The sequence below is a fragment of the Tachysurus fulvidraco genome, chromosome 6, assembly GCF_022655615.1.
Source record: "Tachysurus fulvidraco isolate hzauxx_2018 chromosome 6, HZAU_PFXX_2.0, whole genome shotgun sequence".
Lineage (NCBI taxonomy): Eukaryota > Metazoa > Chordata > Actinopteri > Siluriformes > Bagridae > Tachysurus > Tachysurus fulvidraco.
The window spans coordinates 21,453,373-21,478,372 of NC_062523.1; the positions used below are offsets into that span (position 1 = coordinate 21,453,373).

Consider the following 25,000-nt stretch of genomic DNA (forward strand, 5'->3'; position numbering starts at 1 on the left):
CACTAAGGAAACCATACTTATCTAGCAGAAAGATAGACTGACAGTTTTTTCAGCCATTCTTGTTTAGCTAGATTTAGCTCGATCATCTGTAATGTCAGAGTCTGTAGTCAAAACATGTCTACGTTGTTTTTGGGAGATTCTGTTCTGTGTTGTGAAGTGGTGCCACATTGATGGGGTTTTCCAGACTTCCACATAAATCTGATTCAGTTGTAGTACAAACAGGTTGTTTATATCCTTTAACGGGAACAACAAAATTCTGACCTTAATTCTTTTTACAGTACACTTGGAAAACCAACTTTTCAAAAATTTTCGATCAGTATAACAAATCAATTATTCTGCCCATGCCCAACATTCTGAACAACAAACAACAACAACAACAACAACAACAACAACAACAACAAAACGAATACATGTAAATTGTTTTTTAAATTGATTTGTATTGTTTTGAAAAAGGGGGGCACGGTGGCTTAGAGGTTAGCACGTTTGCCTCACACCTCCAGGGTTGGGGGTTCGATTCCTGCCTCCGCCTTTTGTGTGTGGAGTTTGCATGTTCTCCCCGTACCTTAGGGGTTTCCTCTGGGTACTCTGGTTTCCTCCCTGGTACAAAGACATGCATGGTAGGTTGCTTGGCATCTCTGGAAAATTGTCCGTAGTGTGTGATTGCGTGAGTGAATGAGAGTGTGTGTGCCCTGTGATGGGTTGGCATTCTGTCCAGGGTGTATCCTGCCTTGATGCCCGATGATGCCTGAGATAGGCACAGGCTCCCCGTGATTCGAGAAGTTCGGATAAGCGATAAAAAATGAATGAATGTTTTGAGAATGCTGGTGATCCCCGCTGGTGATCCCACAAATCTAAGTGAAGGGCTAGTCTTTGTTTTGAGAGTCGCACAAGCTTTTCTCTCTGTCTAATGAACTGAAACTTGTAATCCTGACCTTGTGGCAATGGGTTCCGACCTCTAGCAATGCCCTTTGACCTTAATAGACTAACTGCTGTGTTTTGAAATCCATGTCTACATTAAGAAACGACCACCATTTGTGATTCAAACAGAAATGCTGCTTTATTGGGCTAGTGATTAAAGGTTGGTAAGAATTCCTGTAGACTTAAAACGATCAGGAAAACGTTGCATCGGCATGATTATCCACTACCATGTTCAGCTGCCATGGTGATTTTACAACTTTTCCTCTGTGTTTAATGTTCTGCTCTGTCTTGATTAGCTGAGAGACCAAGAGCTCAGTCTTTATCCTGCGTCCTCGCTTCGCTTAACGCTCTCACTTCATGTTGACAGACTGCATTGTTCATATTGTTCGTGTACTGTGGGGTTTCAAGCTGCTGCCCTTTTACGGATTGTTAAAACTGATGGCTGGGAATAAAATCAGAAATGCTTGGGGTATGAATTCAGCAAATATCTTTAAAAGTTTGGATGAAGATGCTTCTGAAAGAGTCAGGCTGCCTGAGCAGGTTTGTTATGTTTGGTTTAGCATTGGGAGTAAGTTCATGTGTGTGAGAGAAAGAGTATTTGGAGGTGGGGTGGGGTGGGGGTGTGGGGTTTGCTCTGGCTGAGCCACTAGCACATAGCCCCTCCAAGGCACATGACAGTGCCAATGCGGGTCAGGAAATTGGGCCCATATGATGTTTTTGCAGTGGAGGAGAACAGATTTTTAGAGGAGTTATTAGTGAAGCCAAGAAGGATGAGTCACAGGGATTGAGAGGAGAAGCAGAAGAGAGACACAACTGCAGCAAATGGCACTCATCCCAGCCCTGTGATGTCATATCTTAAACCTACAAAATAGTATCACTGTGTGTGAAAGTTTCTGTGTTGCAGTGTTTATATTCATATGTCTTGTTTATTGTTTTGAAGCTTGACCAGATATGACTTAAATATCCTTATTTATGTCTCTGTCTCTCCTTCGTAGTCCCCTAGAGTGCACAGCTATCCTGATATGGAGGGGGTGCCTCTTCTCCTGAGCAAAGTGAAGGCAGAGCCACCAGAGGACCTGCTCTCTTCTGAGCACTTTCACACTCAGACAGAACCTGTGGACCTGTCGATCAACAAGAATCGTTCCTCACCTCCTTTCTCCACCGCCTCGCCCATCACTTCTGCCTTCTCTCCATCCAGCTCCTCTTCGTCTTCGTCTTCATCCTCGCCTTCTGTCATTGCCTCCATCTCTTCAGGAAAGCCCTCCGTGTTGACTCCAGGGCCTTTGGTGGGCTCTCCCTCAGGCATTCGCGGTCAGTCATATTTACACATCATCCACCCAGTGCCGCCTTCCAGTCCCAGCAAACTTGCCAGACAGGTGCAGCGCATCCCAGTGGTGGTCCAGTCACTGCCACTAATGTACACTACAGCGATGCGCTCACCCTCCAACCATCTCAACTCTACCATCATGGTCCCTCTGCTGGATGATGCCAAGAGCCAAGGCAAAGGTAAGGCAGTGCTTGTCACTGTGTAAGTCATTTTGGCTCATACTGTATGAATAAGAAGTTCTGGAAAAGGTATCAAACAGCATAAAATATCTCTGATAATTATTCTGTTTTATTTATATATCTGTTTTAACAATATATTTAAAGACATCTAGATATAGATATCTGATGCAAGTTAGTGGTGAAAGTTGCAATGAAAAATTCCCCGAGGTGCTATTGAGAGGAACCAGATTCAAAAGAGAACCCATTCTCTTTTAGGTGTTGGCAGACAGACTGCTTTTAAATCATTACTCTGTTACAATGCTATACTATATAATTAAATAGTACTGAGTGAGATGAAAGGATGTTTAGTATGAAAATCATAGTCTTTATTAGCGGTTCATTGGTCTCTATAGCTAAAGCACCTCATGAGGTTGAATATATTAGATTAAACATTAGTATTCTTTCCATTCTACAATAGATCTACTGAAAATACATACAGTAGGTATGAGCTTAATTGTCCTCAGCTACAGAGCGGATCCTGATATTTTCTTTCTTTCTGGACCTGTGTCTCATCCATGACTTGGGTCTTTGTGCCTCAAAGAACACACTTGAGATCAAAGATGAAAAGAAAAAAAGGATTTATAAGAAAATGTCAACATCCTCTAACTCAAGTACAGACCCTCACCTGCACTCTATGGTGATGTGGGGGTCTTCGGGCTCTAATGTGTTTTTGGTGAGCTGGGAGGAGATTTTGAAGATAAAAGTCTCCTACATGTGACATTTGTCCTGAACTTTGGCCCCCAGTTCAGGTAACAGAGACCAGGCTTGGCCCTGCACCACCCTGGCTAATCAAAAACACGTCTCAGACCAGGCTTTCCCCCAAACACTCAAGATCTCACTGGCTTTTTTATTGGGCTGCATGTTAAAGCGAGCCAGTTGAAGGGAAGGACTGGCCCAAACTCACCAGGCTCTGGGTGTTGCCTTTGAGCACAGATCAGCCCTGGACAGGCACAGGGGGGCTGTGTCTTAGTAACCAGTTGTTTATCTGGGACTGGTGTTGGTCCCAGAGGACTGGGCACGGCCAGACACAGCTTGCGGGGAGGAAGGAGAGGAAAAACAAAGTTTGCATAATCGGGTGGGACGGATATTGAAGGTGGGTGGCTGTTTGAGCAGCATGGACTCCACCCAGGGAGCTTTACTGAAGCACAGAGGAAATGGAGTCAGGCTTGGGTGGAGTCAGCTGAGTGGTGGTCCATGATATGGCTGTGAGATAGCACAAGTTTGGGGCACTTCCAGCCAAAATTACAAAGCATGCACACACTGTACACAAACACACACACACACACACACACACACACACACACACACACACACACACACACACACACACACACACACACACACACACACACACACATTGTGCATGCACTCGTGCACACACTCACACATACACAGACACAGACACAGACACACACACACACACATTGTGCATGCACTCGTGCACAAACTCACACATACACAGACACACACACGCACGCACGCACACACACACACACACACACACACACACACACACACACACACACACACACACACACACACACACACACACACACACACACACACACACACATGCACAGGTTGGCTATCATTTTAAAAGGAATTTTGTGCCCTTGTCTACAGCTCGGTCTCTGGTGAGGTTACCATGGAAACAGGCTTAGGCTGGAAACAACAGCAGAAAGAAATCCTGGGGTTTGCTTCACTACCTCTCATGAACTCTGCTTTTGTCGCTGCCTTTATATGGACATTTTCCGAAAGATACTGACCAACAGTCTAGGTAAATTGGATGGCTTACTGCAGAGCCATTGTAAAGATCAATGTGGGCTCTGAATGTGTGTGGCCACTATCTTGAGCTTTTTCTAGTCAGAGTAGAGTAAGTGGCGGAGGCTCTTGTAATAAATTCAAAGAATCTGCAATGAGTGGAGTTGTCAGAAGTTCTGCTGAGTGTTTGTGGCACTTTAGCCAGTGCTGTTTTCTCCAAGCTACTGAGATACTGTATGTGAACTTGCTTGCAGCATACAGTAGGTGAGAAGACACACTGCCTCATAAATCTCTGAGGGGCCAAGAACCTGGTTCACGTAGTGCAGATACAGATGCAGATACAGTAACAATATGACTGTAACATCACATATAGTTTGATGTAATATGTGTTTTATTTGCTCAGAGCTCAGGCTGGGCTGGGTAGATTTTTAACTCAGCATGGGTGGAGTAGTGTATGATAGTGTGTAAATGGAGTCGGCTGACAGTGTGACTCTGCCCAGGGAACCGATATTAAGAGATATACAACTGGTGACACACACACACACAAAGAAAGACAGAAATCAATATCTGAGGTTTTTAATGACAGTAATGGCTTTGTGTAATGGCTTTGTGAGTATAATAAAATGCTGTAATTATACAATAATAATAATAATAATAAATTATGAAGGAAGAAATAAAATAAAACATAATAGTGTAAGATATAAAATTGGGATCATATAGCCTTGCATTCATCATGAATCTTTTCACTGACTTAGTCTACATTAAGTAGGATTTGCTCTAACTTTACTGAAAGACAACAAGATGTTCAAAATCTCTTTGAACATCAGGGCCTCGATACTATAGACTTTACATTAAACAGACAAACTGCTTTATTTAAAATTACTTTAGCTGCTTTATATTATAAAAAAGTTTAGTAACATTTCAAATTGGAGACAAAAGTATGGCAGCTGGAGGCAGTTCTCTGGGGCTGGTTTGTTAAAACAGTCAAATGTTTGATGCCTAATCTTGGGAATTATAAAACACTTAAATGATTTCCTTATGTAATATTACTCTTGGTGTTGTTACATTGCATATAACTCTTTAGATGAATTTAGTAAAATGTTTCAAATATTGAAGTTGATAGTCTGAAAACCATTGCATCATGTTCGATTGGCTAATGCTCTGTCACAACACAAAAAAATAAACCTGCAGTGTAAAAAGATGACAGTCAATGACAGCTCCACAATTTATATCAAGTAACTCTAGACAAATCTATAACGACTGAAGAGTAGACACATGTAATAACTGACAAGAATGTTACATTATTTTTCATTAGCATGGATTTTGTATTCTGTGCTCTAGGATGGATAGATAGATAGATAGATAGATAGATAGATAGATAGATAGATAGATAGATAGATAGATAGATAGATAGATAGATAGATAGATAGATAGATAGATAGATAGTGTTTACATTTGGTCAATAAGCATACAAATAATATGTGATTATAGCACACAAATGAGAGCTTATATACTCTAATAATAAGGTGCTATATAGGATATAAGAGAATACTTAGACAGTGATATTCATGTATAATTTTGGCCAGCAGCAGTTATTTTTTCCCCCAACATTTTGTGGTGCAAACATCGGATATGTTAGTAACCCACAATTACGAATCCTTGAAAAATTGTTCACACCTGAATTATGTAATGAGTTATATGGGTTTAGATTTTGGCTCATTACTCGTTAATTTATATATTTGTTTCTACATAATATATGTAGGAGTAAAGTGGCATAGAGTTTAGCATGTTTTCCTAGCACTTCTTGGCGTATGAGGTTTGATAGTTTGATTCCCAACTCTGTGTATGGAGTTTACATGTTTTCCCTGAGCATCAGGGGTTCTCTGGTTTTCTCCGCCCAGTCCAAAGACATGCATTATAGGCTGACTGATATCTCTAAAATGTCCGTAGCTTGTGGATGGGTGTGTGATTGTGCTCTGTGGTGAACTGGTCCACTGGGATAGACCTCTCATTCCTCATGACCCTGTGTAGTTAGACAGATAGATGAAAAACAAGTTTTGCATAAATGTTTATTGACTCAACTGCCCTTCATCTACCATTACACTGTAAAACATGATAGCCTGAGGTTATGTGAACTTATTTCTTTCTAATCCAAAATTTTTTTGGATATTGAACTGAAAAAATAAACTCATAAAAATGAATATGATTTTCTTTACTTGAGATTGAAACAAAGTTTATTTTCAGGTTGAGTTCCTTCATGTTTTTAAGGCAGCATGTAAACATATGTTTCTAAGTTTAACCATCTTGAAAATATCTTACAATGTATACGTGATTATTTCATTTCATTTCTTTTTCATTTTTAAAAAATTAAATGTGTGCATGTACACTATGTGCATTGGCCTATGTAAAGTCATGCCAGCCAGTTCCTTACCCCACACTCCAATTTCTATATATTACACGCTGGATTATTACCATTACAGCAAATTGTGCATAATGTTAACCGATGGCAGTGATGCTTTTGGCCTTTAATGAGCAAAAGTATTACAACTTGTACAGAGTGTAACTGTGTGTAAATGTACATTGCCACTGCAACTAACTTGTTCTCTATCTCACTCCGCAGCACAATCAGACCTAAACGGCTTGTCACCGAGACAAATCCGAAGTGACAGCGATGATGACGACCTGCCAAATGTAACATTGGACAGCGTCAATGAAACAGGATCCACAGCGCTGTCTATAGCACGAGCAGTGCAGGAGTGAGTACGGTTTCTATACACACTACAGATCCAGCCTCTTACTCTGACTAATGTTGAGTGTGTTGAAAAAAGAAAAAAAAACTTTATGAGTTATGAGTGGGAGTGTAGGCATATTGTAGCAGAGTACTCATGATGCACACAAATGATGCATACTATAGTCGAATGCTATTTTCTTCCTCCATTCAATGCCGTTTTACCTGCAGATTCAAAAGGGTCTAAATGTTGGTTGTTAAAGTGGGTTGTGGAGTGCTTCACCAACAGAATATCTGTCATGAAGCTGTCCTGGTGTTCCAGATATGTAAATCTCTCATTAGACTCAATGCCCTGGTCTTAGCCAGGCTTTTGTCTTGTCATCTCTTATAAACTCAACTACTCCCTGGCCAGACTCATGCAAGTGACCAGCAGTGCTCTTGTTATTTAGGAAAAGTACTTGGAAAGTATTCCAGGATTCTGCTCTGTGTCACAGACTCCTGAAACAGCTCAAAGTAAATGTTTCCCTTCTCTGGGAGTGTGCCATAGATGTGGGACTTTGCCTTGGCTGGCATGCTAGAGCCAAGGTTTAACCAGGGTTTTTAAAAACGTGCTGTTTGACTGAGGTGCTTTTGGGTGTTTACAGAAGTGAGGAAGGGTGGGGAGGGAGAGAGCGAGTAAGTGTGTGTGTGTGTGTGTGTGTGTGTGTGTGTGTGTGTGTGTGTGAGTGTGTGTGTGTGTGTGTGTGTGTGTGTGTGTGTGTGTGTGTGTGTGTGTGTGTGCATGTGTGTGAGTGTGTGTGAGAGAGAGAGAGAGGGAATGAGAGCAGCTGAATTCACTCTAGCTTATAAAATGAGATTATTCCACAGTGGTGCTGAATTCTCAAATCAGATTGCTCAGAAATTGATTAATTAAATAATTTCTATCAGCATAGCTCTGAAATTGTCTGCTGTAATTCAAATCACAGGTTTATACTCAATTCGCTCTTTCTAATATATTAATGCTTCAATAGTAACAAATCAGTCAAAGGGACTTCATGGTGTATTCCAAACATTAATCCAGTCCAATAATAACTGTGTTGTTTTTAACAAAGAGAAACCTTTTATTGTTGAATCTGGGAAGCACATGTGTTGATATGGTAAACATTTTCTGGTAAAAAATGCTGATTTAACAGTGAACTTGTGGTGGTCATTGTTCTACATGGCTGAGGTCTTGCCCAGTCCTTACTAATAACACATTTACAGAAAGTACAGAATGAGGCTGCATTCTGCTGACTGATGCTAAAATACATGATCACGTTTCCCCAGTTCTGGCCTCTCTTTACTGGCTCCCTGTCCATTTTACAATTCAGTTTCAGATCCTGTTGATTATTTTTAAGGCTCTCAATGGGCAGGGTCTATATTATATCTCTGATTTGATCTGTTTGCATTCAGCTAGGCCATGCATTCTTATATGTTTTCTCATTATCTTGACATAACAAAAGTATTTTTGTCTTGATAACGACTTTATTTATCATGATCTCTGCATAAGAACATGTTCTAGAGGCACTAAAAGCACAGAAACGCAGCATCATAGATGATCAGGGTCTCAGGTGATTGACAACTTCCACATAAATCAATACAAAACGATAATTTTGTAATATATGCGCGACGATACGAATACAAAACAACGTACAGTATTTATGAGAATTGGGTCTTAAAGTTTTAATAATCCATTACATATTAACAATGCGGTACATGCAGAGATCATGAGAAAATTAAGTCGTTATCGCAAAACAACTTTTGTTATATCAAGATAATAAGAATTTTTTTTTTATCACAACAAAACAAGAAAAAAAAATATAATAATGCATGGCCTCTTAGGATTTTTGTACCTAGGTCTATTTGATCTCCCAAGAAAGTTCTCTTATATGTCCCACTGTCATACTTTAAACTAAAGGGTGACAGATCCTTTGCTGGGAAAGTTCTTCCATTTCTGCTTTTAACTCTGGGCTGAAGACAGACTTTTATTCTCTGGCCTTCTCAGCTCACTGATCTGTCTTTCTTTGCCCCTGAGGTTTGCTAGATGACGTTGTTGTTAATGTTTTGGTTTTGTTGGAAAGTGTCTCTCTATGTATTTCATTTTATTTATTATATTACTGTATGTTTGTATGAACTGTTTTATGTCTTTATACAGCACTTACAGTGTTTAAATTCACTTTAGAAATATAATGTACTTACTTACTTCATTTCACTGCATGCCACTGCTGTTGTGTTGTGTAGGGTGAATGTGTAGGTGTGGGTACTCGGGTTTATTGGCACTGCCTCACCCCAGGGATGAAAATAACTCTCGGGCACACATAACTGTCAGTGTCCACTCTGTATAACCTTGAACAAGCTCCGTCTCATCCACAGCGCTTCTTTTAACCAGACTGAGGGAAGCTTTTTGCACCCTGACTCGACCTGGCCTACAAACAGCATATGGCAGCACTCAGAGAGAGGCGACAAAGCGCTATCATTCTTAAATGTCAGGCTTTATGAGATGTGAGTCATCAGAAGGGCTGCCATGCAGGGAGTGAGGGATAGAGGGAGAGGTGATGATGGCATGATGATGGCAGTGTGTGCACCTGATCAGCCCTGTGGGGGAAACTTCCAGCTGCCTAGAGCTTCGTCTCAAGCACTCTCCTCCCACGTGTGTATAAATCTCCTCAGATGTTGTGTGTACGAGTGTGTATGTGTGTGTGTCTGTTTGTGTGTGTGTTGCTGTGTTCAAGTGTGTGTGTAAAATGAAACACACATGTTCTCCATGGCATTCTCCATATTCATGAATGCTGGGGGAAAGAGATGCTGTGCTATTATTAGAGAGGCCCTGGCAGATTCTTCCCAGTTCTGTGATATCTTGGTCCAATCGGGGCAAACAGGTCGGGAAATTTATGTACACATGCAAACAGGCACATTCACGACTGTGCTTGAACTACAATTACAATTTTTCTCTAACACCCCCTTACTCCCTCTATTATCAGTGCTCTGGTGTATGAGTATCCAAAAACCTTACTGAGTACAAATAAATTAGTAAGTCAGAATCTTTGGTAAATAATTATCCATATAACCACTTACAAGCAAGGACGTACGTTGTATGTTGACGCCACCTAGCTTATGGACATCTGATCACCACAGCTATATCTGAGCTTTTCGAACATCCCAGTCCAGATTTATTTCCCCATTTCTGTTAAAATAATCTCCACTCTTCCAGATAGAAATTCCATTAGATGTTGGAGCCTGGCTGTGGGGATTTGTGTTCATTCAGCTACAAGAGCATTAGTGAGGTCAGGGACTGATGTAAGGTGAGGAGACCTGGTGCGCTGTCAGCATTCTAGTTCATCCCAAAGGTGTGCAGTGGGCTTGAGGTCAGGGCTCTGTGCAGGACACAGTTCTTCCACTCCGACCTTCACAAACCATGTCTTCGTGGAGTTCTGTACACAGAAGCATTTTCATGCTGGAACAGTTTTCAACCACTTCAGATCCAGTGAAAAGACATTTATCTGCATCAGACTTTACAGTATATTTGGAGAAAGCTTGGCATATGGGTGTGATGGTTAGGTGTCCACATACCTTTGGCCATATAGTGTATCTACTGGCAATAAGCCAATTAACACACAGTCTGTGTTTAACAGTGTCAAATTTATCCTTTAAAATGGTGATGTGGTGATGGTAGTGATGAACTCACAGCTATATGATATGAATAACTTGATAATGATGTAAATCCATGTATTAATATATGTACAGTATATGCTACATCCTACATTACATAATGTACACCATGTACACCACTAATGCACAGTCGCACATATAACATAGACTTGTATGAACATATATGTTCATACAAGTCTATACAAATGCTTTCCTATTTCCTATATGACGTGATATGAAACATTTTAGACGAAACAAAATGAATGAATTATATTATTGCCACAAATGATCACATATGAAATAAACCATAGGCCTTTATTACAGAAAACAGGCTTGAAGGTTTTAAAACAAACACAAAACCCACTAAGCTTTGTGCATTGGGTGGAGAAAACTACAGCTTTTGGCTCTGAAAACTGCTGCTAGTTTATACACACTTAAAATGCCGTGTCGTAATTCAGAGCGCGATCAAGCTGCACAGGCCTGCATTAGATAATAATCCCAAATTGCTTCCTTTCACTAAATATGCTCACTACCTAGGGTATAACATAATATGAAATGCATTATATATATACCCAGAATGACAAGTGCAATTCAGAAAAAATGTGACAAGGTAAATGTTTTATGCCTGAATGTTATAGTAAAATACATTTTCTTAAGAAAGAATACATTGTATTCTGTTCTAACATTTCAACGTGCTTATACATGTACAATCATAATGAATTTACAGTTTGCACAAGTAATAGAGTGAGAGTAGTGTTGTTACTGTTCACCTAATGGTCACTCTTTCTGGTTGTTCTGCATGACTTGGCTTCACTGCAGCTTAATTTCTGTAGATTCTCCAGTTTCATTCTCTCTCTCTCTCTCTCTCTCTCTCTCTCTCTCTCTCTCTCTCTCTCTCTCTCTCTCTCTCTCTCTCTCTCTCTCTCTCTCTTAGTAACTATACTTTCACCTTAGTACAGTTGCTGGGTTTGTCTTTCAGTTAATCTTGCAAAAATTCTGTTGAAGTTGATACACAAAGTATTAATACACTCATTAATTAAAATGCATTACTTACTGACTATTTGTTTTTGGTTAGAATTGGCATTACCCCATTCCACTTTACTTGGGTACTGTAAATCAGGGAGTGGCAGAGATGAATGAACAGTCCTATAAAAAGAGGCACCCCTAAACCCAACACATACATGAACACCAACACCTACACACACACACACACACACACACACACACACACACACACACACACACACACACACACACACACACACACACACACACACACCGAATCACATGCATACACACAGGCACAAAGGCACTCACATAGACAAACACAAAGCCAGGATGTCGGGGTTATTCAGGGTTCAAAGTGTCCTGTTTACACAGCACTGTGTGTGCTGTACTATAATTATTAGCCTTTGCCTCACCACACAGCTACACACCAAGAAATGCCTTCTGAGTCTTATGGATCAACTGAAGATGATTGAATTAGGCAATATGTATGTGCTTTGTATGGCGTCCTCTGGAGTGAAGTCAGAGTGTAAACATCCTGTGAGAGATCATGCTGCACAAAATCTTTCCACTGTAAATCCTCACTGTCTCCTCACTAACTCCCCTCAGTGCTTGCTGTCCTTGCATGAGGGGCTTTTCAGAGTTCTGACCTCCCCCCCTTTCTTCTTCAGTCTTCGTTATCCTCTTATCCCACTACTGACATTCATTTGGACTGGAGATTATACTACTCTGCCTCTTTCTCTGTCTCATTCTCTCCCCTCTATTTTTGTGTCTCCTTTGATTCCTTTCACTCCGTATCTTCCTACACTCTCCCTGCTCTCTCCACTCTGAGTGTATATGTGTGCTTTCACTCATTCTGAGCAGAAGCAGAAGGGAGATCTAGAGTTCAACTTCATTTCTGACACATTGGCTCATATCCGCTAGGCCTCAGATTGGTCGAGTTCCAACACCAACAGGTGATCTGTAGAGCAGGGTGGAAACAGGAAGTCGGCTGCACGTGGTGGCGACAGCTTGTGGGAGGCATTGTCTGGCTCCTCCCACTCAGGTCACACCAGTTGCCTTGGCCATGCCAATCACCAAGCAGGGGGCCAAAAATGAGAAGATAGAAAAAGCAATAACTATCCTCTCTGTGCAGATTCCACTTTTAATGCACAGTGACATTACTCTGCTCGATGATCCTTTTGGGCTCAGCTCATACAATCAGCCCACGCAAATACACCGCAACCATTTCTCACCATTGAAAAACAGCCCTGCATTCACATGTATCAATATTCCATTACCCTAGAGCCATCAAGAACACACACAAACGTTAATAATGGCCGGGTTTTTTTGCCCATTAGAGATGTGATGCCATAAAATATTGATTTGTTCTTGAAAAAGCAGACCAGTCTCCATTCGTAATACAGCAGTGCTATTTGCTATCATTAATGGTAGCAAATAAAGCAAAGACAAACAAAAAGCTCTGAGGCCAAAACTGGTGGTTGGTTGGAGAAAAGAAATGATCGTGTTTGACTTCTTTGTCACGTTGTTGAGCCAAAATAAATCAGTACTAGAGCGCCATCCAGTGGTCAGCAATGCAAATGTGTGTGTGTGTGTGTGTGTGTGTGTGTGTGTGTGTGTGTGTGTGTGTGTGTGTGTGTGTGTCTCAGGAAGCTGGAAGATTTTTAATGCTTTGGTCAGTGTATTCTTTTGGTCAGTGATAGAAAAATTGGTTGTCAAAAATGCAGTGGGTTAAAAGGAGACAGAACTATTTCACGTAGAATCACATTTATGTAGTAATTTCAAAGACTATAGAATACCTACTATGTGTATATTAGGTGTAGGTGCAAAAAAAAATCCATGAATACAGTTGCACTTGAATGTAATATGTGATTCATTGAATCAGCAGGATTTACCACTTAAAGAAGTTTTAAACTCCATTTGTTTTCTGAAGGACTTACTGTGTGGTTCTTATTTGTCATGTCACAGTTCCATGTCACCGTTTAGTATTGAGAGCATGCGGCGACCTCGGCAGTCTGAGTCTCCAGACTCTAAGAAGAGACGCATCCACAGATGTGACTTTGATGGCTGCAATAAGGTTTACACTAAGAGCTCCCACCTAAAAGCACACCGGAGAACACACACAGGTTCGTCAATCACACACCAATACACTTTCCCTTCAAGTCATGTACAGTATATGGTATTAATGTTTTGTCATGACTTTCTAAGTTGTTCAGTTGATTCATGTTCATTTTTCAGTAACATAAAGTTGAGTGCAAACGTTTTCATTCTCTTAGGACGAAATAAAGAAGGCAACGTCATAAAGATTCCCTGTAACAATTTGTTAACTTAAAGATAGTTGTTAAGATAGTAATAGAAAAGGTTTTCGTTCAGAATGAGATACACTGTAATGTAAAACTCATCCAAATATGGTGTTGTTACTATAGTAACAGCTTACATAGAGACATGTATGACAAAGACTTCGCATAAACAGATTTGTGTGAAATCATTGGTATGTTGATTCTTTCAAGCAGTTTGCTATTAGTGATGACAGCCTCATCACTTCAAGATTAAAAAGTAATTGTACATAAATGTATGTACAGAGTTTGTTTTTTCCTTTTAATAAATTAAAAAAATGTTAGCATTTATATTTTCCTCTAAAAGCATGCACATCTTGAGTATCTCTTGCTTACATTTACATTTACAGCATTGCCAGATGGCTTAATCCAGATTGACATGCTTGTGAATTCTAAATCAATGAATAAATCGATACTGGTTCACTAGGTCATAGACACAGAATACAATCAGTCTAAACTCTGTTAGGACATAATACAAGAAAAACACTGATAACTTCTTAGCATTTAAAAAATAAACAAAAAAACGTGCTAGTTTAAGTGTTTCAGGAAGAGGTAAGTCTTTAGTTGTCATTTGAAGACTAACAGTGACTCGGCTGTTCAGCTCACTTCATTCTACCACATACAGTAGGTAGTTAAACTCTTTTACATCATTTTAACAAAGTTGATGTTCTCTCATCGGCTGCAAGTTGCTGTACAACCTTCTTGATCTGTTTGTACCCACTACAGGACTGCATGGCTAATCATTGCCTATTCTGTTTTACACCTTTATTAGAGCTCTGTCATATTTATATTTACATTCACGGCATTTGGCAGAGTGATGTACAAAAGTGCCTTGAAGGATACCATCAAACTAAAACTCAGTTCAGGATCGTTTTTTTAGATATACACATAAAACAAGCAGGAAAAAAGTGCTAGTTTAAGTATTTCAGGAAGAGGTACAGTAAGTCTTCACCGAACGTATGAAGACAGCAAGTAACTCTGCTGTTTGGACATCTTTGTTCCACCACCTCTGTGCCAGAGCAGAAAAGAGTCTTGCTCTATATCTACTGTACCTCTTAGTTATCTGAGTTACCGGTTATACATCACTGCTTCCATTAAATCAGGTCTGAGGACTGACAGAGTTGTAGGAAGAATCTTCACAAACAAACTAAAGTGAATACAAACCTTTTCACTTAAGTATCAAAGCTTGTCGTCAGCTTAATTTAATTACGATTAATTAATTTAACACATTGCTTTTTTGCATCTCGTTCTCTAGGTGAGAAGCCGTACAAGTGTACCTGGGATGGCTGCACGTGGAAGTTTGCTCGCTCAGATGAGTTGACGCGACATTATCGGAAGCACACAGGGGTGAAGCCTTTCAAATGTGCGGACTGCGATCGTAGCTTCTCACGCTCAGACCACTTAGCCCTGCACCGACGCAGACACCTGCTGGTCTGATGGAAGGCCATCTTATACAACCTCTCTCTCTCTCTCACACACACACACACACACACACACACACACACACACACACACACACACACACACACACACACACACACACACGTGCACATGCACGCCAAGGGAGCTGGGTCTCTCCTTGCACTTGTTCAGCTGGGCTGGACACAGTCATGGCCATCCTAGGCCCTGGTGAAAAGTGAGAGAGAGGATGTTTGGAGGATGCATGATATGATGGACAGAATGTTTTGATGGAGCTGAACAGGGTCTGCCTCAAGGATGGAGCAAAGCTGCTCTACAGATCTGGGCTCATCTTGAAGTTTCAGGACATCTTGAACTGGAGCACTTGTCCAGATCCTGGTTGTTAGTTTTTGCGTGAGAGTTCTTCTGTCTGCAATTTTTTATTTTAAACTTAGCCTCCTTGTTTTGTTCTCATTTTAAATGTCTGCTTCCTTTTTGCCATCAACAATGTGAAGAAGTGCAGTATTGAATGGCTTCCTCTTTTCAGATCTGGAGCTTGATATTGTAGACACAGCCAGGTTCCTACAGGAACAACATTTTCATAAATCCTGATTTCCTCTTAACCCAGCACACCTGAAACTGGGGATTCATCTCTTTGGCAAAGAAGACTCTGAGTCAGCGATTCCTGAGGTAAAGCTGAAGATTTTTCATAGAAAACAAATAAGATTATACAAACACCAGGTGACACATCACAGGAATCATGAGGTTTCTATATTATAGATTTTTTTTCTGCTGATGGTGGTTTTCACACTAAAATGGTTTTCTGCAGCACCTTTGCGGATCTGAAGTGTATGGGGTACGTTTGGCTTTAAGAACTCTCATCTGTTTCTTTATGGTGACAAACAGGGATATAAAACAGTGCATTCGTTTCTGTGATCAGCCAGTGAGTGTGATTGTATTCTGTTCATATTTTAAGTTGTGAATACTTCTCCCGGCTTAAGCCTTTTTTCAGTTCTTCAAATATGGATGAGCCCTGAAATAAATGAATACAGTAAAGTACTATGCTCATCACACACAACGCTGACCTCCGCTATGTTTGTCTGGCTGACACGATGATAGCTCAATGCCCTCTTTAGCTTTAAGGAAATTTGGGTGCAAAAGAAAAGAAAAAAAACAAGAACACGAAACAAACACTTCTGCTAACACGGGCCTTTCATGGTGTGATTGTTTTTGGGTTTTTTTGTACTTGAACAGACAATACAAGCCAGGAGAGCAATACACTCACTCTAGAGAGTGAAGGGAGAGGGAGAAGGCCTCATGGCTGCCTCACTTACTCCACCAACAGAGGGCTTTGTAAACATGGACAAATTGCTGACTTTCTACCATTGCCACTTGTTTTTCTATACTAGAGAATCTTGTATATTTGTAATGAATTTGTAGCTCTAGTTTTTAAAATAGCAAAAGCATATTGCTATTTTAGTCTCACACCTAAAGGATTTGATTGCACTCAGAAGAAGAAGATTTTCTTTTTTTAAAGAGCCATTGTGTGGCACTGCAGGTTTGCCCAAATGAAGCTCATTTTGCTCCAATAAACCTCTCCTCTCTCTCTCTCTCTCTCTCTCTCTCTCTCTCTCTCTCTCTCTCTCTCTCTCTCTCTCTCTCTCTCTCTCTCAAACACACACACAGATAATGCACACAATGGACGGAGGGCATTTCATTCAACATTTCTCCATGTTTTTCTATTTTTGAAATCATTTCTGGACCCTGAATCTGAAACAGCTCACTAATTCCACTAGTGTAATTAGTGTAGTGCACTACTTTTGGCCAAGTCTTTTCTAGTGCACTAAAGAATAAGCAGTTTCAACTTCATTCACCTGATTCTCAAATATATAATCCGGCCACCAGAGGGCGATCGGCGAACAAAATAATCCAAACAAATCGTCAAATCTGTATGTTCATGTTTGTGGCAGTGATTTGTCATTGAGTTGAATGAAGTTTAAGTTGAATTAAGTCATTCAGTCTGAGTTCTTAGATGCTTTGTCCATCTTTGGTGGCCTTAAGGTGAATAATACAAGATCAAATTGTATTAAACAATATGACAGATACAGAATCTTAAAGCGTCCATTGTAGACTGAGATTGTCATCAGATTGGTGTTAGAGCAGCACTTTCATATATCCAGTACATGCCTCAGTGACATATTACTGCAAAATAAAATGCTATCTTAAGTGAAAATATCTTAAATATATTCACAAGTTTAGTATTAATCTTTTTCAATAGGATTGCAATGAACTAAATAAACTAAATATAAGATAATAAGAACTCATTTTTTAATCATTTCTTTCAAGCTTGAAATGTCTTAAAAAGGCTAAAAATGTAAAATATATACAGTATATAAAACAAAATAGATAGAAAATCTGGCAATAGAACAGCTTGAAATGAGTAAAGTATCTAGAAATCAGTTTAATAATCATCTTTTATTGTAATGCTATAAAAGAAATGCTAGCTACTTTTGATTATTTCAAGGAATTTTCACTTGCTAAGATGTCTTTTTTTTTGCAGTACACACACACACACACACACACACACACACACACACACACACACACACACACACACACACACACACACACACACACACACACACACACACACACACAAGCTCATGTGCACTGCTGTCGGAATCTCCATGTCCATATTATCATAGAAGCAAAACAAATTTCAAGTGTGTTTTATGAAATGCTGTAAAAGGAACGTGTCCCTCACCAACATTTGTGTGACCAGCGTCACCTTGCTTTTTTGTGATCAGAAGTATTATAATCTATTCTGTTGTTTCGTCTGTTTGTCTACACATGCGTGTTTCCTGTGGTACATGGGCTTGAGTGTATCCTCAGCACCTTGTTTTTATGAAGTATGAATATGAAATGAATTATTTTCAGTCATAGACATAACATTAATCAGCAATGTATCTTATCATCTTATACTGTATTTTTGAGAAATCTCCTCAATGTGAGGCACTTCATCCGCATATTGCTATTTTATGTATAAAAAAAATAGAAATCTTTTAAAATGTTGTAATATATGTGAAAGTGAAAGTTATTACTCAGTTTTTGAAGGCTGTATATACCTATTAAGAATAGGGCTTTTTGTTAGTTTTTTATTTAATTGTTGTTTTTTTTTTTTAATACAAGGGATTAACTTTATACAACTACAATACAGAGATGATCATTACCTGTTGGTACACAGTGTATACTGGGACTGTGTGGGAGAATGTTTGAGGGTTTTATCATCTTGAAAGCACCTGTTCCTTAAGATTAAAGTGTAGTGATTAAACAATCCATCTAAACCTGCACATAGCTGTCTCTGTGCACAGTCAGCCATTTCTAATACTCTCTTACATGTTTTTATTACAATATTTCACGAAATGTAAAAAGGAAAAAAAAAGACAACCCAGTCAAATGAATGTCTCTTTCCAAACAGTATTCAGGAGCCATCAGCATTTCTCTCTCTTTTTTTTCTCAAATTTTATGTATTTATTTTTTCTTTTCTTTTCTTTTATTGTATTATTATTATTATTATTATTATTATTATTATTATTATTATTATTATTATTATTATTATTATTATTATTATTATTTGCTGTACTGAGATATCAGTGACATTTGTATTTGGCCTAATTTTTGATCCGGTACAGTAAAAATGTTTGCCTATAAAGTGTATTAACAAATTCAAGCAAAGTTTTATATCAAATTTTATTTCGTCTTTAAAAAGAGAATGATAAAATATAGGACAATGATTAAAGGGAGCATCCTTTTTTTTTAAACAAACAAACAAACAAACAAAAAAAAAAAACAAGTATTACTTTCTGCTTTGGCATTCTTACACTTTCTGTCGCATAATTTTGTAAAGGTGAACAGGGTCAAAGTTATGCAATAATGATTAGTGCCTAATATCTTATACAAGAAGCACATGCAGAAAGGCAAAAGATGCCATAAGCACAAACAAAAAGTGCATCCGGTACCAATAAACCTGTACAAAATACCCGACCCTAATGTACAGTATCAAGCCTGTTTGTAAAGCACTGAGCCTTACTGAGCTGTGAACATCTGCCCGTTAATCACTTAGTGAGAAAAGCTGTAAGCGTTTCCTTGGGAGGATTTGGATGGATATACCTTACACCTTATACCTTTCAATATCAACTTGACCGAAGGACACAGTTTCTCCATTATTAAGGTTGACTTTTACCTCTTTGATACATTACACAGACCTGAATTTGAGTAAGTGGCACCTTACAGCTCAATTTCGGTGCCTACAGAGCGAACCTACAGCACAAAAAAAAAAAAGACAATGTGGCTTTGTTCATTTCTCTGTGAAAGCTAGTTTCTGATTTGTATTCAATTTATTCTGTACAATATTGCCTCTGTTTCAATATTAACTTCATTTCTAAATCTAAATATCTACTTTATTTTGTCTTTTTTTTTTTTTTTGGATATTCTGTGATTCTCGTTCTTGTATTTATGTATAGTGTATGTGTATTGTAAATATATATTTCAGAGCTTTTCATTTTACTGCAGAGTTTGTGACTTTTTGCCCTGCTTTGCTTCAAAGGGAATCCCTTCACACTGAATTCTATCACAGAATGTCTTCATTTCAAATAATAATAATAATGATAATAAAAAAAAAGTGTTTATTCTTTATTTTAATTCTCCAGAAGGTGTCTAGATATTATGTGCTTTTGGTTTTCTCTGTAGTTTTCCTTTTATTCCCTAAAAGATTGAGCTGTGAATTTAAATCGAGTTTTAACATGATATTTGTATGATAATCTAATCGGAGGCATGGAAGTTAATAAAGTTGCATTTTGTATGGAATACACATGACTGATTTAAGTAAGCTGATGGTGGCTGGTTTCCTTTTGGGATTCTGAGAAGATGCATTAAGAGCATGAACAAAACCTACTTTTTAAATCCTGCTTGACAAAAGCTACTGAACACAACAGAACCGTCACAGGAGACAGGGTGCGGCTGTATCACAGACAACGCTACCTGGATTTAACCCTGCAGTGTACATCAAATCTCTATATTGACAATGAACTAACCTTTTCTTTCTGGTCTAACAGCTATTCTTATTTTGCTTTCTTTTTTCTTTACTCCACATAAACTGACAATTATAGTAAATTATAAAGCCATCTTTTAGTTGTATTATGTAGTATATAGGATAAACAAATAGCCATGAAAAGGGCCGCGTCAATTATTTCAAAGGTTAAATCGGAGTAAAACCAGTTAGTCCGCATGCACACGTACTGTAAAGCCACGTTGAGTGAAGCACTTCAAACAAAAGACAATTTTGAGAAATGGAGCAATAATGGTTTCACTCTCAAATGTACCGTAACTTAAATCCCTATTTTTTTTTTTTTACAATCTTGATTATAACCATCATCAGAGATTATCTGCCACTTAGCTTCATTCCCCAGACTGCATTGCTTTCCGTCCAGACCAACTCATCGCATTTGTCCATTTGTTTCTCACAGCCTAATTAAAACCTTCCAAATAAGTCTATATGAAGTTCAGGAAATCAACTCTACACTCATCGATTTGTCTTCTGATACATGATTCTATCATACAGTATAATACAAAAGACATGGACCAACATCAATTTAATATTGCACATTCGACGGAATCTATACACGCTAAAGCTTTGATAATTACAGGCTTGAATCGGCACATAAAGGACACCTAATTCTTTAATAATATCGCTGTTCTATTTCAAAACCAGTAGTGATAGCTGTATCAATTGAGTTTAATTACACTGTAATTGTACCACACCTGTTATCATTCAGCTATGTGCCTAAAGGGTGGCAGGTGTGGTAAGGCACATGGCAGGACACAATGGCTAGGAACAGAGCAGCAGGACATGCCAGTTTTACTTGTACAGCAAGGCTGTTACTGTGATTTATCCACACATAATGATTCTGTGGAAAATAACGAAGCATGAATTGCTAATGGAGTACGGGATCTGTGACACAAACGCTGTCCAAATACAAATGCATCACTGTATTTTAAAGCTCCTGATTTTAATGTAAGACAAAAATTTACTTTGTGAAATTAGATATTGATATGAACCATATAAAAGCCATTAGATGTTACGGTCCTTCGTCAGAATTCATTATATTATCTCTGCTATCATTATTACATTGTCACTAAGAGAGCAGGACTTCATCAGAGTATTTGACATTACAGATACAACGATCTGTAAGCTTGACATTATATATATATATATATATATATATATATATATATATATATATATATATATATATATATATATATATAAAATAAAGAGCTATCTGCTATAGCTATGCAATATTCTATGCAATGTTATCCAAAAATTAGCATTTAAGTCTTAACTTATCTAAACGATATCTTTTCAGCATTAAAACCATCGTTCCCATAGCTATATTCACATATGTGCATAGAGAAGCACTTTATACAGTAAAAAAAATCAATCTGAAAAAAATAAAATAAAAATAAAATAATAATAATAAAATAAATGAAATGAAATAAATAATAGGCTAAACGAATGACAATATTTACACATAAAGCTATTAATGTCCCAAATAAAATATGTAAAGTCTCATACAAATGTGCTTTGATTAATAATAACATTTTCCCCAACAAAAACAAAACCTGAAGAAATGGTTCAAATCGTTTAGCGGTGACAAGAGCACAGGAAAAAATAAATGAAATGTCTTTCTTTGGCAGTTCAAATTCAGTTCTTTGTTTTCTCAGTTCCTCCAACTAGAATTTAAGAAACACTTCATACTCAACTTGCTCTCTGATGAAATCAGCCGTTAATCTCATTAACGCCTTAGGGCTTTCCGAATAAGTTAAACTTTCAGCTTTACTTGAACAAATGTGAAATGAACTGTAAGGTGCAATGGACTTAAGAAGTAACAATTATGCTTCAAAATATGGAAAAGGCACATATTTATATAAAAAAAAAACCTACTTGAACTACTAATATTACTACTACTAAAAAAACAACTGATGAAAAAACTTCCTCATCATGTAGTAGTTGTGTTCCACAGGGTTACAGGTCTAGTGCCAACACAGTTTAACACTTGTGCCTCATGAGCTGCCGAAACCAAAGCAAACCCAACACACCCAAGCTCTACCGACAGAAAGAGAGGGAGTTATGAAAGCCAGTGTGGCATTGTGGTTCTAGCTCTGGTGTCTCTTCATGTGCAGGGCCAGGTGATCAGAGCGTGAGAAGCTGCGACTGCACACCGCACAGTGAAAGGGTTTAGCACCCGTGTGCTTCCTGAAGTGGCGTGTCAGCTCATCGGAGCGGGCAAAGCGCCAATCACAGCCCTCCCAGGAGCACTGGTATGGCTTCTCTCCTGAAATAAGACACAGCACCATGCAGTTATGACACGCTGGAGATGCCATCTCTGTAATGTTGAATAACTTATCCAGGAAAACGAGACACCTAATGGACATCTAAAGGTAGGATGTTATAGAAAGACGATAGCTGTCTCAGCCTTAAGTCATTTACAATCAGTTTGAGAGATTATCTTTCGACAGAGAGCTAACACAGGATTTCAAGTGCAAGTACACATAAAAAAAAACAGTTATAAAGTCTTTCACAATAAAGGGTGAAATTACCCGTGTGAGTCCGTAAGTGTGCCTTCAGATGAGAGGACTTGGTGTAGACTTTCTTACAACCTGAGGTAAAGACATAAAATTAGAAATAAATGAGATGATAAGGGCAAGACAACTTTGAACTCTGATCATATTATTATTATTTTTTTCAATGAGACCCCTGTCATGATCCTGTAACAACAGCATGTACTGTAACAATCCTACCATCTTTTATATATCAGGAACTTCTTTTTATATGAGAATCTCTGTCATGTTGAAAGAAGAAGTAAACAGACTGGAGCACATGAACTCATCCAAAATCGAAAATTTCAAAGATTCTCAAAGATTTTAAGCTAAAAAAGTTATGATTTCTATTCAAAATCATTTTAAAAATGATCAAGTAAAATATAAAATCATCAAGGGCTGTGAAGCATAATGTTTGTAGCTCAAACTGCAACTCGGCACAGAGCCAGTTCTGGTGCTCATGTATGACAGTGCCTGTGAGCAGAGTCTTTTCTAACAGCTCACCTGGGACATTGCAGTGATGTATCCTCCTCTTGTCTAGATCAGGATTGTTCCTGCGGTTGTGCCTGGAAGGCACCGCTTGTGTTTGTACTGGTACAGCTGCTTGAGGGCCTAAAGCCGGCCCTACCAGTTTAGATGCAATACTGGCAGCATATGAGGGAGGAGGAGACAGCTTGTGTAAGAGATCTTTTCTCCTGTCAGGACTGCTGGGCTCGGAGTTTGGAGGGGAGGGGGGGAGATATGGCATATTCGGCTGCTTGTGATGCCGACCAAAGTGACCGGCAGGTGAAGACCCACAAGTGCCCATATCACACATGGGTCTTCGTGCGATCTGAGTAATGGATGAATTCATACTGTTGTATGATGACCCGGATGAGCAAACGCCAGACAGGGGACCAGGCATTACAGTGTCTAGGTCTGAATTCAGAAGTTGGAATAGAGGAACATCTTGATAGTTGAGCTCCGGTGTCTCCTGTTTGATGAACGCAGAGCTGCATGTTCCACTGGCTGGGCTGTAGTGGTGTGAGTATTCTGAGATTGGAGGAGCTGACTGGACTGTGCTGTGGCAGGTTGGGTAGCTGACTGTATGCATAGGTTCTGGTTTCATCTGTGGAGCCATCGTCTGCCTTGTCGGTCGACAGAGACCGGAACGCATATACGGGATTTCGGGAAGGAAGACGTTCATGTTGATGCTGTAAGGTGAATCTTGGTCCATGGTCATGAAACTGTTCTGATTAAACTTCTTATGCTCTGGCATGGTCTGGAACTCAGTGGGCATGTATTTCTCCATCTAAGAGGAAACCAAACATGATGATTTCATTCTTTAATATACGCCACAAATAAACAACCACTGCTTGTTAAAAAACATGCTAATATCTTGAATGAGAGAATAATCAGAGCATTTACCTAAAAATAAACAGTAGTTGAGCTATAAATAAACAATAGAGTGGACATACCAAATGGGCAATAAGAAAGCATCTTAGCACAACATGCCTTCACATATTTATGGCATTACATACCGTAATATCTTTTGGTAAAACTGCTAAATCAGGCAAACAGGAATATGATATATTCCTATTGTATATATAATTCTTACACAAAAGGAATTGAACAGCTAATGGATCTTCCGTGCACTCACGATCGAAATATTCACTAATAAACCTTTATAGCGTTTATCAAAGTTGAACACAAACAAAACAAACACCATGAAGTGTCCTCAGTCCTCACAGTCTTTAGATCCCAGCATTTGTAAATCACTTCCTTTCCTGTCTAATCTATTGAATTTTGGAAAAAAAAAAGTTATAAGAAATGATGCTTTAGAATCTTTTACGTAATAATATGATAAGACTAAAGCATAAATTCTATATTACTGCCTCTGTACAGAGAAAAACAACAACAACACATTTGTAGTATAGAATAAACACATGCACTGTAGGAGTAAACAGAAGTACACTACAGAAGTAGGGAGATATGCGATAGTATA

The 25,000-nt window shown here is 38.8% G+C and overlaps 2 protein-coding genes across 5 annotated transcripts in view; one reads left to right on the forward strand and one right to left on the reverse strand.

The window, feature by feature from the left end:
* The window catches only part of klf12b (Kruppel-like factor 12b), a 37,467-nt gene extending 19,451 nt beyond the window's left edge, over positions 1-18,016 (forward strand). For 2 of the 4 annotated variants that reach the window (XM_027165999.2, XM_027165998.2), the window contains exons 3-6: positions 1,914-2,424; positions 6,845-6,980; positions 13,592-13,749; positions 15,215-17,044. In XM_027165999.2, coding sequence (XP_027021800.1) covers positions 1,914-2,424; positions 6,845-6,980; positions 13,592-13,749; positions 15,215-15,396 — 987 coding nt within the window. In that variant the 3' untranslated portion in view covers positions 15,397-17,044. Of the gene's footprint in view, positions 1-1,913; positions 2,425-6,844; positions 6,981-9,343; positions 9,621-13,591; positions 13,750-15,214; positions 17,045-17,918 lie in introns of those variants that run through there. The other 2 variants (XR_007140764.1, XR_003443716.2) reach the window with 2 other exon arrangements.
* A 1,163-nt stretch (positions 18,017-19,179) lies between these two features.
* Positions 19,180-25,000, reverse strand: part of klf5b (Kruppel-like factor 5b) — a 6,600-nt gene continuing 779 nt past the window's right edge. Inside the window, 3 exon segments of the mRNA XM_027165997.2 lie at positions 19,180-22,751; positions 23,017-23,076; positions 23,521-24,307. Coding sequence (XP_027021798.1) covers positions 22,573-22,751; positions 23,017-23,076; positions 23,521-24,307 — 1,026 coding nt within the window. The 3' untranslated portion in view covers positions 19,180-22,572.